The 15,148-nt window shown below is 40.2% G+C and overlaps 3 protein-coding genes across 10 annotated transcripts in view; 2 read left to right on the top strand and 1 right to left on the bottom strand.

Moving 5' to 3' along the window:
• The window catches only part of LOC120416767 (sodium/hydrogen exchanger 7), a 41,732-nt gene that overhangs the window by 12,608 nt on the left and 13,976 nt on the right, over window positions 1–15,148 (bottom strand). For all 8 annotated transcript variants that reach the window (XM_039578614.2, XM_039578613.2, XM_039578615.2 and 5 more), the window contains exons 2-4: window positions 2,863–3,191; window positions 2,510–2,796; window positions 2,203–2,450 (exon numbers count right to left, since the gene is read on the bottom strand). In XM_039578614.2, the coding sequence (XP_039434548.1) occupies window positions 2,203–2,450; window positions 2,510–2,796; window positions 2,863–3,191 (864 nt within the window). The remainder of the gene's footprint in view (window positions 1–2,202; window positions 2,451–2,509; window positions 2,797–2,862; window positions 3,192–15,148) is intronic.
• On the top strand, window positions 5,752–8,065 carry LOC128092737 (serine protease 53-like). Its single transcript, XM_052707194.1, has 2 exons — window positions 5,752–6,455; window positions 6,517–8,065. The coding sequence occupies exons 1-2, from the start codon at window positions 5,911–5,913 to the stop codon at window positions 7,940–7,942; spliced, it is 1,971 nt and encodes a 656-aa protein (XP_052563154.1). The 5' UTR covers window positions 5,752–5,910; the 3' UTR covers window positions 7,943–8,065.
• Window positions 11,949–14,219, top strand: LOC120416768 (polyserase-2-like). The gene is made up of 5 exons (XM_039578623.2): window positions 11,949–12,098; window positions 12,160–12,457; window positions 12,515–12,679; window positions 12,737–13,164; window positions 13,219–14,219. Exons 1-5 carry the CDS (start codon window positions 12,041–12,043, stop codon window positions 14,193–14,195), a joined length of 1,926 nt encoding a protein of 641 aa, XP_039434557.1. The 5' UTR covers window positions 11,949–12,040; the 3' UTR covers window positions 14,196–14,219.

Raw genomic sequence — 15,148 nt, 5'->3', positions numbered from 1 at the left:
CCCTTAACTTATGAATTTTACAATTTCTATGTTTTTTACACCGGAATTTGTATGATGAATCCGGTGATTTTTTTTTTAAATTTTTAAATGTATGATTTTTTTGTTTGTGTTTCAGATTTTTTATGGTTCAGAATTATTAAATTTCTTAATTTTGGAAATCCTTAATTTGAACATTTTTAAATATTTTTTTTTATTTCCCAAACTTTATTTTATTAAAGGATTTTTGAAAAACTTTTTTTTTGTATTCTTGAATTTTTAAGTATCTAAATTTATAAATTGCCGAATTTTTAAATTTTTAGGTATTTGTATTTGAGAATTTCTTGATCTAAGAATTCCGCAATTTTTTCCAATTTTTAATAGTTTTAAACATGTAGAATTGCGACTTTTACATTTACTAAAAATTTAAATATTAAAAATTCCAGAATTTTAAAATTTCAGGATTTTTCAATTTTTGTATTTTTAAATTTCTAAGTTTCAGAATAATAAAAAAAATCAAAGTTTTTTAATTCTAAAACCTTTAAATTTTATTTTTTTTTAATTCGCAAAATAAAAAAAAAACTTGTTTTTATAATTGTATATTTGAATTTCTAAATTTCTAAATTCATTTTTTAATTTTGTTGCCAGAAAATGTAATGGTTTTTGTTACTGTTGGTTTGTGCATATTGTGTTCAATTCCAAATATGCCTTATGGGATTGGCGAATTTTGAAAAAGATTTGTAACGGCCTAAAACAAAATTATCGTCTGGAATAAAAATTTCCGATTTAAAAAAATTGCAGACTTTTTTTCAAGATAATCAGACATCGCTTCTGGAGAAAATGGCAACTCACTACACGGCTCTTTTGCTGCTATCAGACCTGGCCATTTGAGGTTATGCTGGTACATGGCTTTCTACCTAAGGTACTCGCGATTGAGTGTGTAGTAGTGCGGTTGTCAAAATCGTTATCTCTGACTCTCTCACTCCACTGACACTGACATTGTTTATGTTTTGGTTTTCCTGGCACGGTCCATTGTTCGTTTGTTATTGTTTTGGGTTTAGTGGCACGGAGTCATGCACTCACACTAATGCAAAGCAAGATCGCGAGTACCTATGATATACAGCCTTGATACTGGTAATCACCCTTTTTTGCTGTTGTCTAAATTTTTATCATAACATTTCAAAAGGGTTAATCATTCAATATTACGCCCTTTTGCAATGTTAGTCTTGATTTGAAAACTTTGAAAATATTTCGGATCGGAAAATGTCAAGAACATTGTAAATCGGACCATTAGTTGCTGAGATATCGACGTTAGGAAATTGTGGTTTTTTTGGGTGAGACTTAGAAAACAAAGTTAAAAAAAGCAAAATATAGAGAATTTTCTCAGCTTTTCAAAAGTATTTTTTTTTTTCAAAAGTGGGCAAACATGTGCACTAATTTAAAAAAAAATGATAAACTGCTACTCTTTTCAAAAAAGTTACCTAAAAATGGCTTTAACTTGAAAACGGTGAACTTTATCAAAATTTCACTAAAGTACTTTTTGATTGCAAATTTAATTTTACATCGAAAAATAAAATTTAAAAAATTGTGCGACCAATATTCCGATTTTTTGAAAAAAAAAACAGTATTGATTCAAAAATTCATAACTCGGTCAAAGATTTTTGACTATTCTGGACATTTCTGAAAAGTTTGCATTTTATGTCCCCTAGACAATATCAAAAAATAAAAATAATTTAAATATAGTGTTTTTTGTAAATCAAGTTTTAGTGACAAAAAGTTAAATTAGTAATCAGATAAAAAATTTACCGGGTATCATTTTTTTTTTCAGAATAGTCCTTATCAATACCTACAACTTTGCCGAAGACACCAAATCGATCAAAAAATTCTTTCAAAAAATACAGATTTTTGAATGTTCATACATAACATCATTTTTGTATGGACAGCTGCCAAATTTGTATGGAAAATTATATGGACAAAATAATGATGCAAAATGGCTTCATTGGGCATACCGAAGGCACCAAAAAAGTTTCAGCCGGATTTTAAAATACAAACAAAAATTGAATGACCGAAATCTGAGAGAACTGCTCATAGGCATTTGTTCAGAATTTGATTCTGAGTCAATAAGTATAACTGAAAGTGGGTCTAGGAAATCAAATTAAAGAGTTCATTTTTCGAGTGATTTTATAGCCTCTCCTCAGTGAGGAAGACAAAAACGCGTCCCCTTACCTGTCAGCTCGGCCGCTTCCGCAATCAGGAACGTACTGTACGACATCAGCACGAACAGGGCCGACTCGAGCAGCGGAAAATCGCGAATGTGGGTAAACTTGGTCATCAGCGCCGTGCAGCAACCCATCGAAGCGCCAATCACGAGCGACAGGAAGAACACGCTGAAAAAGTTTCCCACCGAACGTAGGAAGGCGTGACTCTCAAAGTCCCCACTGCTCGAGTAATGCTCGCCGTAATTTTGGATGGCACTTAAAGTTGGAAGTTCTAATTAATTTCTACGATTTTAAAGCTACTCAGTCGATCTTACCCGCTCAGTACAAGCGAAACCGCATCGTTGAGCACACTCTCGCCAAAGACCAGCGCGTACAAGTTGACGTCCACGTGCATATCGCTGAATATGGCCAGAATGGTGAGCGGATCGGTTGGGGAAATCAGCGCGCCAAAGTACAACGTGTCCAGGAAGGTGAAGCTCGCACTAAGATTTGGCATCATCTGGACGAACCCGTACATCAGGGCACCGATCAGGAACGCCGACAGCGTCGTTCCGATTATGGCAAACGTGAGGATGGCTCCAAGATTGCGAAAGAAGTATTTCTAAAAAAAAACATCCAAAATTACGTTTTCTCAACAAAAAAATCAGAAAATAACTTTGAAACTCACCCGCTTCAAGCTGTACCCGGCGTGGAAGATGATTGGCGGGAGGATGATGTTGAAGAAAATCTCCGGATCGAAGGTGGCCTTCAGGTCGATCTCGTTCTCCTCGAGCTTGGCCACCTCGCCGCGGAACGAGTACGAGTAGGTTTTGTTGGCCCGCACCGGTGTCTGCGGGGAGTTGGCGTCGACCGGTTCCAGCTTGCCCGGAAAGAGCAACCAGAGCGTGTCCGGCGGAAGGCTCTGGTTGAACCGGGCGTCCGGCTGCGGGTCGACCGTCACGTGCGTGATGGGCGTCGTTGTGCCGGCGTACCGGATGATGGCACCCACGATGAGGCCTGCGGGGGAGGGAAGAAATAAGTGATTCAAAATTCATTCTTTTTAAAATAATCATTTGCTTAATTTATTTGTGAGATTTGAAAATTATAAGAAATTTTTCGTGGCAGGATATATAACATTTTAAAACTGTCTTAACACCTAAATTCCCAAGCTCGAGAAAAAGGGGGAATTTGTATGGAAATTCCCCCTTTTTCTCGAGCTTGGGAGTTGAGGTGTTAATTTTTAAGCTTTAATGAATTCAGGTTTTTGTTTTAGTGAATTCTGTAATATGTTTTTGACCAGTAAAAAAATATTTAAATGAAAAGAAATAAATTCATGAATTCTCATCAATTTATGAATTTATTTCTTATCAATTTTTTCGAAAAAAAATCGGAATTCGGTACATTAATTGAACACAAAGATCCTTGCAAAGCACCATGCGTTTCCAGCAATATGTACTGGGAAGTCATTTCGATGGAGAAGCATGGTGCTTTTAGTTCGAATGATATAGGGAAAAGTGGAGCAAGACGACCATATGGGGCAAGAGCAACAATCGCTCGTACGATCGTCATTCTTACAATTTCCAATACTTCCAATATGTCGAATTGTTAATTCCACTACCACATAACCGCCAAAACGACGTAAACGCTACGGGACACAAATTTTAATGATGTTTTTTTTCAAATCCTTTGTTTTCCTATAACATTTAAAAATTCCAAGATAAGGCTTAGGGTTCGTATTTAAGTTCATTTTATCAAAATGCATTTTTTCCTAGATCAGTAGTGTCCCTACCAATGACTTGCAGCAATTATAAAGTATGATTTTTCTTTTGGTTATTTTTGTTGAGAGCTTTTAAAAAATCTTGTTCAGGTGGGGCAAGTGTACCATATGGATTTTAAGTGTGGAAAAAAATACGAATTGCTGCAACAACATATTTTTTGGGAAATCTATATATATAAAAAATTTCGACGGTTTTGTTCGAACGCGAATCAGTTCAATACGGAGCGTCGGATCGAGGTGCTCTTTGTTGCGTTGGGTTCTTATAAGCCCAAGGAAGGTTCTTACGCCAAAAAGTGGCAACTTTGGCCACTCTGGAACCGATTCCGGAAAATCTGCAGATTGTATGGAAAAAGTTGCGTAAAATCAAATTTGATCATAGGAGGCTGAATAAGGAAAAAGCTAAAAACGTCAACAAATTAAAAAAGGAAAAGACGAAGTTTTCCGGGTTAGGCTTGTAAATACATAAAAGTACTTAAAAACTGATAAGGCCGTTGCAAATATTTTTCAAAGTTTATGTTAAACTATACATTATCCAAATTTAAAATAAACACATTGAAATTGAAAGTATTGTTAAGCTTTCGGTTAATTTTCAAAGACTGATTATTGACTGACTGACTGATTGATTGTTTTTTGTTTCTAAATACTCTGAATCAAAATAATGAGTGCTTCCATTTTTAAAGTATTTTTTGGAACCTGTTTTTTAATTTATTTTAACTTTGTTTTTGATGGTTGATATTGACTTTTCTTCATAAAGAGTTTTTGTTAGAAATCATTCTTTAGATAAGAAATAATTATTATTTGAAATTCTGGAAATGTCGGGAAAAAGTCGGGAATTTGAAAATGGGATTTGAGTGGTCACCATGACAAAGGGGCATAGTACTAGGAAAAATAAGCTTTATCCGTGTGGACAATAATCTCAAAAAATCATGCCTAAATTTGGGACCCAATTGCCCAATTTTCAATGTTCCAAGGACAAAATTGAATGGAAATTTTCTCAGCTTATCAAAAATAATATTTAGGGGGTGGCTTTCTCTCAAAATGTTTTCAAAAATTGCAAAAAAAATGATTTTTAGACACTTTTTGATTCAATTTTCTTTAAGAAATGATTTTTAATATTTTTTTTCAAGGTTTTCAATTTTTTTTCCAAAAAACACGATTTTTTCAAAAAAAAAAAAAATATCTCCTAAACCAGATTTTGAACCATCATTCACTATGGCTCAGAAATGTCTTTTTTATTCCCCTAAAATACATTAAAAAATCGCTAAAAAAAGTTATGTAAAAAAAATAGTATTTTGAGAATTTAACTATTGGTTTAAAAAAGTTAAATAAAGAAATAATGTTTTCTTCCACGTACCTATTTTTTCCGAAAGGTCATAATTCCTAATCAGAAAATCCCTTCTCGAGTTCGTATTCTGGAATATGCAGAATTATTTTATCATCAGCATTACAATGGTGAATCAGCACAAATGATCATCCCTAAAACACGTACCATCAAAAAAAAATACAAATAAAATCACCGTTCGATCAGTAAGCTCCGATTCTCAGATCTTTGATTCAACCAACCAAGCAAGAAGACTGAAAAAAAAAATCCCCGCCGCAGTCTGTGATTTTGAGACAGGACTTGCGCGGGGAATCACCCTTCATACGACATTAATCATGCGTTTAGAGCAGATATTGCTCCATTAGCATTTATTGTTATTTTATTATAACTAGAAAATAGAATCAATTTATTCTTGTCTGGATACAAAAAAAAAGAATCTACGTGACCCGACTCATCCCCATCATTACCAGCCGTGTGGTCCAATCTGGCACAATGACGCAAATATGCTGCTCGCAGCATCGTTCGGCTCGATAAAAAAGCCGCTGAGCAAGTTCAACGCAGCGCAGAAAAGTTGAAAGCTCCACTCCGGTCAGGATCGTGCGAACTTTCTTTTCGCTCCAAGTTCAGTAGCAGAGATCATGCTTGTGAGCAAGATTGCGGTTCTAGTGGCGGTGGCGTCCTTCGTCGTGGCTCATCTCGAGGAGGAAAGTGTGCGAACATCGGACGAAACACTGTTCGAGGCAGGTGTTCCGCGGGGGTACTTTGCCCGAGAAGATCTTTCCGACTGCGATAGTCGATTTCACCATCGATTTGTTCAAAGCAAATGTTTGGTGTTCAATGGAGTGCGGGTGAATTTGACCGAGTTCCCACATATGGCCGTCATCGGGTGGTCTTCGGCAGAGGAGACTACGGCCGCAAGTGAAGACGATGACTCGAGCATTAAGTGGAAGTGTGGCGGATCGTTGATCACGCGGAGGTTTGTGCTGACCGCGGCGCACTGTGCCGTTGACGATAAGAACGTAGCACCGAGTGTGGTTCGCCTGGGGGATGTGGATCTCGGGTCGGACAGTGACGACCGGTTTGCTCAGCAGTTTGGCATCAGGAGATTCATTCGTCATCCCGGGCATCGGTTTTCGGCAAAGTACAACGACATTGCGTTGATCGAACTGGACGGTGAAGTTATGTAAGTCAAGTTTGGTCTTTTATTAAATTGATTAGGATCTAACGATGCCGTTTTGTTGCAGTCTAACCCCAGGAGTATGTCCCGCTTGCGTGTGGAACGAGGATCACTTCCCGTTTGATACGTTCGATACGGCCGGATTTGGTGCTACTGGGTTTGCTGAACCGGGCAGTCCTCATCTGTTGAAGGCTTTTCTGCAGCGAGTCAGCGATACCAATTGTACGGAAGCCTTCGAAGGAACTACCCGTGGATTATCCGATGGAATCACCGAGGATCAACTGTGTGCTGCGAGCCTGAATCAGGACAGCTGCCAAGGAGATTCGGGAGGACCACTGCAAACGACGCTGTACACGTATAAGGAGAGGGTATCCACGTTGGTGGGGATTACCTCCTTTGGTAGGGGCTGCGGATACGGATCTTTCGGTGTGTATCAAAAGATTCAACCGCACATCGAATGGATAACGTCAATAGTTGGCGAATCACTTGATATGATAGAGTGTGCGAAGCAGTACGAATCATTCCTGGATATCAACCGATTGGAACCGGAGTGTGAAGTGGGAGATCCTTACATCAGTAGAGTTCAATTACTTTGGAACGACACGCTAGAACATCCCAAGTGCAGTGGAACCCTGATCGATTACAACACGGTAGTGACCAGTGCGAGCTGTACATTGAACAACCGCGGACAAGAACCAATAGCTATTTCTATAGCCGGTCACACAGTTCCAATCACGCAAGTTCAGCGTCATCCCGGCTTCCAGCCAGGATCACTAAAAGATGACATCGCTCTAATACGTTTACAGCTATACCTTAAAATCAATCCAACAATCGCACCAGCATGCCCAGCAGATCCCACGACAAAGTTCGCCACAACCTCACTTCGAATCCAAATGAAGCCGATGGAGCCAAAAACGCAACTATTTCTCCAATCGAATCAACGGTGTGACGATAATCAACGATCGGCAAATAACATAACCGACGAATCCCTGGACTGCTGGAGCACCGACTACAAGCTGATCCCAGGGCTGTGCGAGTTTGATCAGGGAGGACCATTGTTCAGTTACGGTCACATGGAGCTGTACGGAGTGAACGTCTACGCCAAGCACTGTGGATCGTACAGTCCGCTAATCACACTAAAGTTATCTCCATATCTCGATTGGATCAACTCGTTCGTCCTAGACCGGTCAAGTACTCCAGAACCACCGATTACGTTCCCCGTTGACGAACAACAGGAACCACTTCTGCTCAAGCCATGTGTGACGAAGCACGGTATCGAAGGAAAGTGCATGCATGCGATAGGGTGTATGGTGGAGATTCGGCGGCAAACGGCGAACTACAGCAGTGCCACGTTGTGTGGGTTTGAGGAGGGTGCGGATTACGTATGCTGTCCCGAGGACGATATTGGGAAGCTACCCGTGATCAGGCCACGACCGATACTACCCGTTTTACCGATTTTGCCGTTAATAACGCAAGTTGAGTTGACTGATTAGCATTTACTTTGTGTAATAAAGTTATTTTAATAAAAAATTATTAAATTACTTTATTGTGAAATAATCCTAAAAAAAGTTAAGGTTTTTTTAATTTAGATTTTTTCATTCAGACGAAGTTTCCATTTTCCAATTCCAGCCCAAATCAGGAATTTTTCTGGAACTTTTGTACTTTTTAGACATGTTATCCTAGGCCTATATAAGCCATTTTTGTGTATATGGAGCCAATTGTACTCAAAAATCACATTTGAGAAGGGCGTAAGCTATTTAAATATTTTTGCATTGTATAATTTAAAAATTACAGTGTCTCGAAGCCGTTGCATCGTATCAAAAAGTGGTCAAACACAAACTTGTAGGAAATTGGACGGGCTTTCTAAAAATAAATACACTGAAAAAAATACATGCCATTTCTATGAGATTTTTAAATTTTGAAGTTTGAAAGTTAAATTTTTAGGTGATGTCACGATTTTTTTTTCTTTCAATTTTTTTGAGGAAAAAGTCTAAGATGTTACAAAAAGACTCACGAAAAGTGCAGGATGGTATGTCTCTCCTAAAAATATTCAAAAATCATTTACTAAAACTGTTTTTTAAAGTGGTCTAAACGTCAAAATTTTTCAAAACCGATCGTGGGAATCGATTCCCCAGGCAATTTTACATAAAACTGTTTATCTGGACCATTGTCGTATGTCCAATCCTTGTGAAGATACAGCGGTTTTAGAAAAAAATGTTGAAAAAATAGTTTTTTTTTGTGGTTTTTGGCAATTTCTATATGACAGACTAGATTTTTCAGTCTCGAAGATATTTTTACCGCAAAGCTCGTCCAATTTCCCATAAGTTTGCTTTTGACAACTTTTTAATTTAATTCGTTTTAATATTTTCGAAGCTTATTTACTATCCAGGTTTCTACAACACTGAAAAAAATATACTATTTTTAGTTATGAGCAATGTAATTAAGCTTATATTTGTAAGCCCATACATCCAATTCAAATGCTGTCAAAGGCAAACTTATAGGAAATTGGACGAGCTTTGCGGTAAAAATATTTCCGAAACTTAAAAATCAAGTCTGTAATATAGAAATTGCAAAAAACCACCAAAAAACCTATTTTTTCAACATCTTTATTTTTAAGACTGCTATATCTTCCCAAGGATTGGACATAGGACAATGGTCAATATGGAGAGTTTTATGTAAAATTGTCTGGGGAATCGAATCCCAATATCGGTTTTTGAAAATTTTGACGTTCAGACCACTTAAAAAAAAACAGTTTAAGTAAATGATTTTTGCATTTTTTTTTCGAGGGACATACCATCCTGGATTTTTTGTGAGTCTTTTTGTAACATCTTAGGCTATTTCCTTAAAAAAATTTACGAAAAAATATCGTGACATAACCTTACAATTTAACTTTCAAACTTAAAAATTGAAAAATCTCATAGAAATGGCAAGTATTTTTCTTTCAGTGTATTTTTTCAGAAAGCCCATCAAATTTCCTACAAGTTTGTCTTTGACCACTTTTTGATACGATGCAACGGCTTCGAGATACAGTAATTTTTAAATTACAAAAATACAAAAATATTTAAATAACTTACGCTTTTCTCAAATGTAATTTTTGAGTACAATTAGCTCCATGTACACAAAAATGGTTTATATAGGCCTAGGATAACAAAGTTTCATTGAAATCGGAGATGGTCGGGTACAAAAGTACCAGAAAAATTCTTAATTTGAGCTGGAATTGCTCAGAAATAATGTCTTCTTATAATAAGGCTTAAAACTTAAAACAATTCAAACAAAAAAACGCTACCAACAGGCCTTTAAGGGGTGGCATCGAAGAACATAATCAAAACAAAACGTAAATAAACAGAAAAAAACCGGTTTCGCAGAACAAGGTGTTCGGATGCACTTCACAGATGACTGCATTCATGAAATATTCTGATATTTTTTATTGTTATTTTATATAATGAGTGATACAAAACTACCAAAACAAACATCTGAATGAAAATCTTCTGGAATTAAATATGAAGAGTCATGCAAAACTAATGAATCACAATTAAGTCGACCAAACCAAACAAATAGAATGCAAATTTCGAAATTCCCAAAGCGGAGCCGATTCCTGATTAGGGGAAAGTGGGGCAAGTGTAACAAGCTAAGGAAATGCTCGTTACAACCCATTAAAAACGTAAAAAAATCTATCGGATTTTTTTTATAATCATCTTATTCCAGGTCTTGACTAAGACTTTTATAGAACAAGTTTTTAAAAAATCCTGTTTTTTTATGTAAAAAATTGATTTTAAAAATTTTGATTTTCCGTACGTTCTACTCAACTAGTGGGGCAAGACGAACAACCCGTTGGAGCAAGAGGAACAATGCATGAAACAACATGTTAATTTGCTAAAAATTGAACTGTTATCACTTAGAGTGGAGCGGCCGTGGCTGACTGGTTACGGTGTTCGCTTTGTAAGCGAATGGTTCTGGGTTCGATTCCCATCTGCTCCCAACGAGAAAGTTAAGACACATAAATTTGAAATGATGAATATGAACGAAAAATCAAAGTCGCTCGAGACGGGGTTCGATCCTCCGTCCTTTGGATTGGTAAGCAAAAATGCTAACCACTAGGCCATGACGACTTGGTGAGCGTGGACTGGAATTAGGAATACTGTTACAGAGAGCGAGTTGTGGCGCTATAACCACGGCAAATAGTGTCCAGGGCATTCGTGGAAATACAATGTCCCATCCCAGAGGGTCCCGGAGTACCAAACCTTCTTAGCATGGTGCTCCCAACGAATACAACCAAATCTCGGAGCGTATGGTGGTGTGTCCCCACGCTTCTTCCTCCCCTGTCGATTCAGAATTGTGTTGTTGTTCGAACACCCAGTGCTCAAACTCAACCCAATTACGAGTCATCTCTGCGATACGGCTTTACGCAGTAGGCCTGGCCGCTTTAACGCTTGTGATGTTTCAATGCATTCTAATGCAATGGCGCACTACAAATGTTAATAAATGACAAGAAGAGTGCTAGGCGTCATCTAACCTAAGGCACTCTCCAGGATCCCTTCGAAAGATTGGCTGCGCTAGGGTCTGATTAGATTAGATTAGATTAGATTAAAAATTGAACTGTTATCACTTAGAAACATCAAATTAGAATGTATTTGAAGCGTTTCTTTCATTTTTAGATTAAATAATAATATTTTAAAATAAATTTGATCGTTTTTACGAAAAAAAATAATATTTAGTTGATAAATAGTAAATTTTCATAATATCACTATATTTTGTGTGAACAATGTTTTTTAACAACTGTTTATCAGTTTTTATGTACTTTTATGTATTTTTTCCCAATAAAATATTTTGTTACAGCAATTCGTATTTTTTCCCATACTAAAAATCCATATGGTACACTTACCCCACCTGAACAAGATTTTTTAAAAGCTCTCAACAAAAATAATCAAAAGTTAAATCATACTTTATAATAGGTGCAAGTCATTGGTAGGGACACGACTGATCTAGGAAAAATAGCATTTTGATAAAATGAGCCTTAAAACGAACCCTAAGCCTTATTTTGTACTTTCCCAAAATTATAAGAAAATAAGGTTTTGAAAAAAACTTCATTCAATCTTATGCCCGGAGCGTTTACGTCGTTTTGGCGGTTATGTGGTAGTAGAATCAGCTAATTGCATTGCTAGCAACAATTCCTCATACTGGAAATAGTCAAAATTGTAAAAATTACGGCCGTACGACCGATTTTTCCTCTTGCCCCACTTTCCCCTACATGACCTAAACCGTGGACATCCAATCGCTGCGGTTCGTCACAGCACATTAATATTCTTGTTTTATTTTTTGTTTTCGCCACTACGACCTGTCCGGGGTTTTCTGCCATCCGAGACTCACGAGAGCATTCACCAATATTTGTGTGTCCTCTTCGCCTCGTGCGATCTATTCCCATATGGGATCTTCATTTCGCGCGAATTTAAAGAAGTCAGATTAAAAGCAAATCTGAAAAGCAAAAAGCAAGCAAAAAAAAGAAGCCAGTTAAAGTTGTCCTATAAACATCCGCAAGTAGCGGACCTGGCAGACACATCGGCACGCAAGCAGAGTTTATTCTGCAGATAGCCATGTTGTTGAACTCATGTTGCTTGCTGGTTTTGTCGCTGCTGGCGGGGATTACCCAAGGTAAAAGTTGATTTGAATAACGTTTGGAAATCGATAACTGTTTATAACAAATCTCTTTCAGCCCACTTGGAGGATGAGCTGCCGATGAACAGTCCGGACATGTACTTCCGTCGGCGGATTCCCAAGGACTACTACCAGCGGTCGAACCTGGCGGACTGCCACGCGCGCTTTCACGATCGGCGGGTGCAGGTCTACCAGACGGCCGTTTTCGGCGGGGTCAAGGTCAACGATACCGAGTTCCCCCATATGGCGGTGCTGGGCTGGAGCAACGGGGCCGGCGGTTACGACTGGCGCTGTGGCGGATCGTTGATCACGAAACGATTCGTGCTGACGGCGGCGCACTGTGTACTGTCGGAGGGGTACGGTGATCATATCTGCTGATGAGCTTTCGAGTGATATGGGTTGAATCATTTTAGAAAGAACCCAACGGTGGTACGGCTTGGTGATGTGAACTTGGCCTCCGGCGCTGACGATAGCTTTGCGCAGCAGCTGAACATAAAGAATATCAAGCGGCATCCGCAGCACTCCTTCAAGGAGAAGTACTTTGATCTGGCGTTGATCGAACTGGAGAATGATGTGGTGTAAGTGTTCTATACGATCAATATCTGAACAGGTTATAGCAACGTTTCCCTTTGCAGACTGACTCCCGGGGTGTGTCCAGCTTGCATCTGGATGGACCAGACTTATCCGTACGAAACCTTTGACATTGCGGGCTTTGGTGCAACCGGCTTCGCCGAGGATAACAGCCCGGATCTGTTGAAGGCACGGATTGCTCCGGTAGATCAAACGGTCTGTTCGCAAGCCTTTCCTGTGGGACACGGCCTTTCTAAAGGAATTGCTGAGGACCAGTTGTGCGCCGTTGGTGCCAACAGCGACAGCTGTCCGGGAGATTCGGGTGGACCACTGCAGACTACGCTGCATACGTACAACAGACGGGTGGCACTTCTTGTAGGGGTTACCTCGTTTGGGAGTGCTTGTGGGCTGGGATCGTATGGTGTTTACCAGAAGATCGCTCCGCACAAACAGTGGCTGGAATCGATTGTTGGAGAACCGTTGGATCCTTTGAGTATGGATTGGGATTCAATTTCAAGGATACCTTAAACATCGTCTCTTTTTGCAGCGTGTATCAAGAACTACGAGACGTACCTCCAACAGGAGCAACTCAGCATGGAATACGAAGCCGTTGACGCATACTTCAGCCGTGTTTACATCCGCTGGGATGACCCCAAGGAGGACCTCAAGTGCGGAGGTACCTTGATAGACTACAACACCGTGGTAACCACCGCACATTGTACGTACAATTCCAAGCAAGAATCGCCCAAGGAAGTCTCAATCCTTGGCCAACGTAACCGAATCGTCAAGATCATCCGTCATCCCAAGTTCCAGTTCGGCTCGTATTACAACGATATCGCACTGCTCAGATTGAACAAGTATCTGCGCAAGTCGGACATCATTGCGCCGCCCTGTCTACCGTATCCCCGTGCAGTAGATGCTCTCGTGACCAAGAACAGATCCATATCGATACGCCTGCCCAAGGTGGGACTTGAACCGAAGCTCCAAATATATCTGCCGGCGAAGGGAAAATGTGACGAGCTGGAAGTCGCCGCCAGACCCGATTACGTCGCAAAGCTACCGAAAGGGCTCACCAAGTTCTTGAGCTGCTTCAAAGCGGATTACGAACTGATCCCGGAACTCGGTGGTTTCGACATCGGAGGACCCTTGCTGAGTCGCGACGAATCCGTGATGTTCGGTATCAACGTATTCGCACGAGACGGTGGCTCGTACAGCCCGCTGATCACCCTAAACATAGCCCGATTCATTCCCTGGATCGAACAGTTTGTTCTGGAACGGCAAACGCATGCCTCAAACGCCGGAAACTCCCAGGAGTCCGTTGACTACCAGGACACGTTACTGTACGAGGGAAGTCCCTGCACGACCAACGATCGACTCGAAGGTCACTGTCACTTTGCGAACGAGTGCCGCAGAGAACTCGAACGCTACCGGTATCGGCTGGTGCGACCGGCAATCTGCGGCTACAAGGGATACAACATGCTCATCTGCTGTCCCATCTGGCGCGATCACCACAGGCGAGGTTAATCCGAGCTTGACGAACAATAAAGTTATGGATAAAAATACAAAAACCGGTTCCTTCTCGTCTTCTTAATTTTTTTTTATTACCTTCTTCTAACACCCTCCGAAAACAAGATTAACATCTTCTACCGGGACTCGTTCTGCAAAGCGAGAGTTCTTTCAGTCGAGTTCTAACCACCGCGGCCGACGGTAAGAATGTTCGTGGTCACGGGAAGAAATGCTACGCTCGCCGTACTGATCCTGACCACGGCGCTGCAGCTAGCTAGAGGTAGGTCGGGACTGCGACTTCGGGAGATCCCCGGGTAGTTGATTGTGTTTTGTAACGTGATTGCAGCTAGACCTCACATCGAGGATGAGCTCGAGGAGCTGAAGCCGAAACTTGGCGATGTGTTCAGCAGCACGATACCGGAAGGATACTTTGAGCGGAATGATCTTCAAGGTGAGTAAGGTCAGATATGCAAAATAAACAAGTTTCTATTCTTTAAAAAATCAAGTTTGACCACTTTCAACCTTCTTAACTTTTCAGTAGAGCGGAAGAACCGAATCGTTCTACATAAACTGGTTTCAGATACCATTTTGTCAAATATCTAGAAAATTCTTGAGGAATCCCCTGCATTGAATTTATTCCTCTTATTTTTCGACAACAGACTGTCACACACGGTTCCACAAGCGGCGCATCGACCAGCACCGGCAGGCCGTCTTCAACGGAACCAGTGTGAATGCGACCGAGTTTCCCCACATGGCCGTGCTGGGTTGGCGCCAGCCGGGCACCGCCGAGGTGCAGTGGCGCTGCGGGGGATCGCTGATTACGAAACGGTTCGTGCTGACCGCCGCCCACTGTTCGGCGGACAAGGCTGGCAGCGATGGCAATGAGCCGGATGTGGTCCGGATGGGGGATGTGAATCTGGCGATCGACACGGATGATAAGTACGCGCAACAGTTTGGCGTGCGGCGAGTGG

The sequence above is a fragment of the Culex pipiens genome, chromosome 2 (genome assembly GCF_016801865.2).
Source record: "Culex pipiens pallens isolate TS chromosome 2, TS_CPP_V2, whole genome shotgun sequence".
NCBI lineage: Eukaryota > Metazoa > Arthropoda > Insecta > Diptera > Culicidae > Culex > Culex pipiens.
Note: the sequence above shows the minus strand (reverse complement) of the source record. Positions and strands in the feature narration are given on the sequence as shown.

Bases quoted from the DNA above. Each gene is read 5' to 3' on its own strand.
- LOC128092737 (XM_052707194.1), top strand. From the start codon at position 5,911: ATGCTTGTGAGCAAGATTGCGGTTCTAGTGGCGGTGGCGTCCTTCGTC. The intron at 6,456-6,516 runs GTAAGTCAAGTT...GTTTTGTTGCAG, and splicing joins GAACTGGACGGTGAAGTTAT to TCTAACCCCAGGAGTATGTC.
- LOC120416768 (XM_039578623.2), top strand. From the start codon at position 12,041: ATGTTGTTGAACTCATGTTGCTTGCTGGTTTTGTCGCTGCTGGCGGGG. The intron at 12,680-12,736 runs GTAAGTGTTCTA...TTCCCTTTGCAG, and splicing joins GAACTGGAGAATGATGTGGT to ACTGACTCCCGGGGTGTGTC. The intron at 13,165-13,218 runs GTATGGATTGGG...CTCTTTTTGCAG, and splicing joins AGAACCGTTGGATCCTTTGA to CGTGTATCAAGAACTACGAG.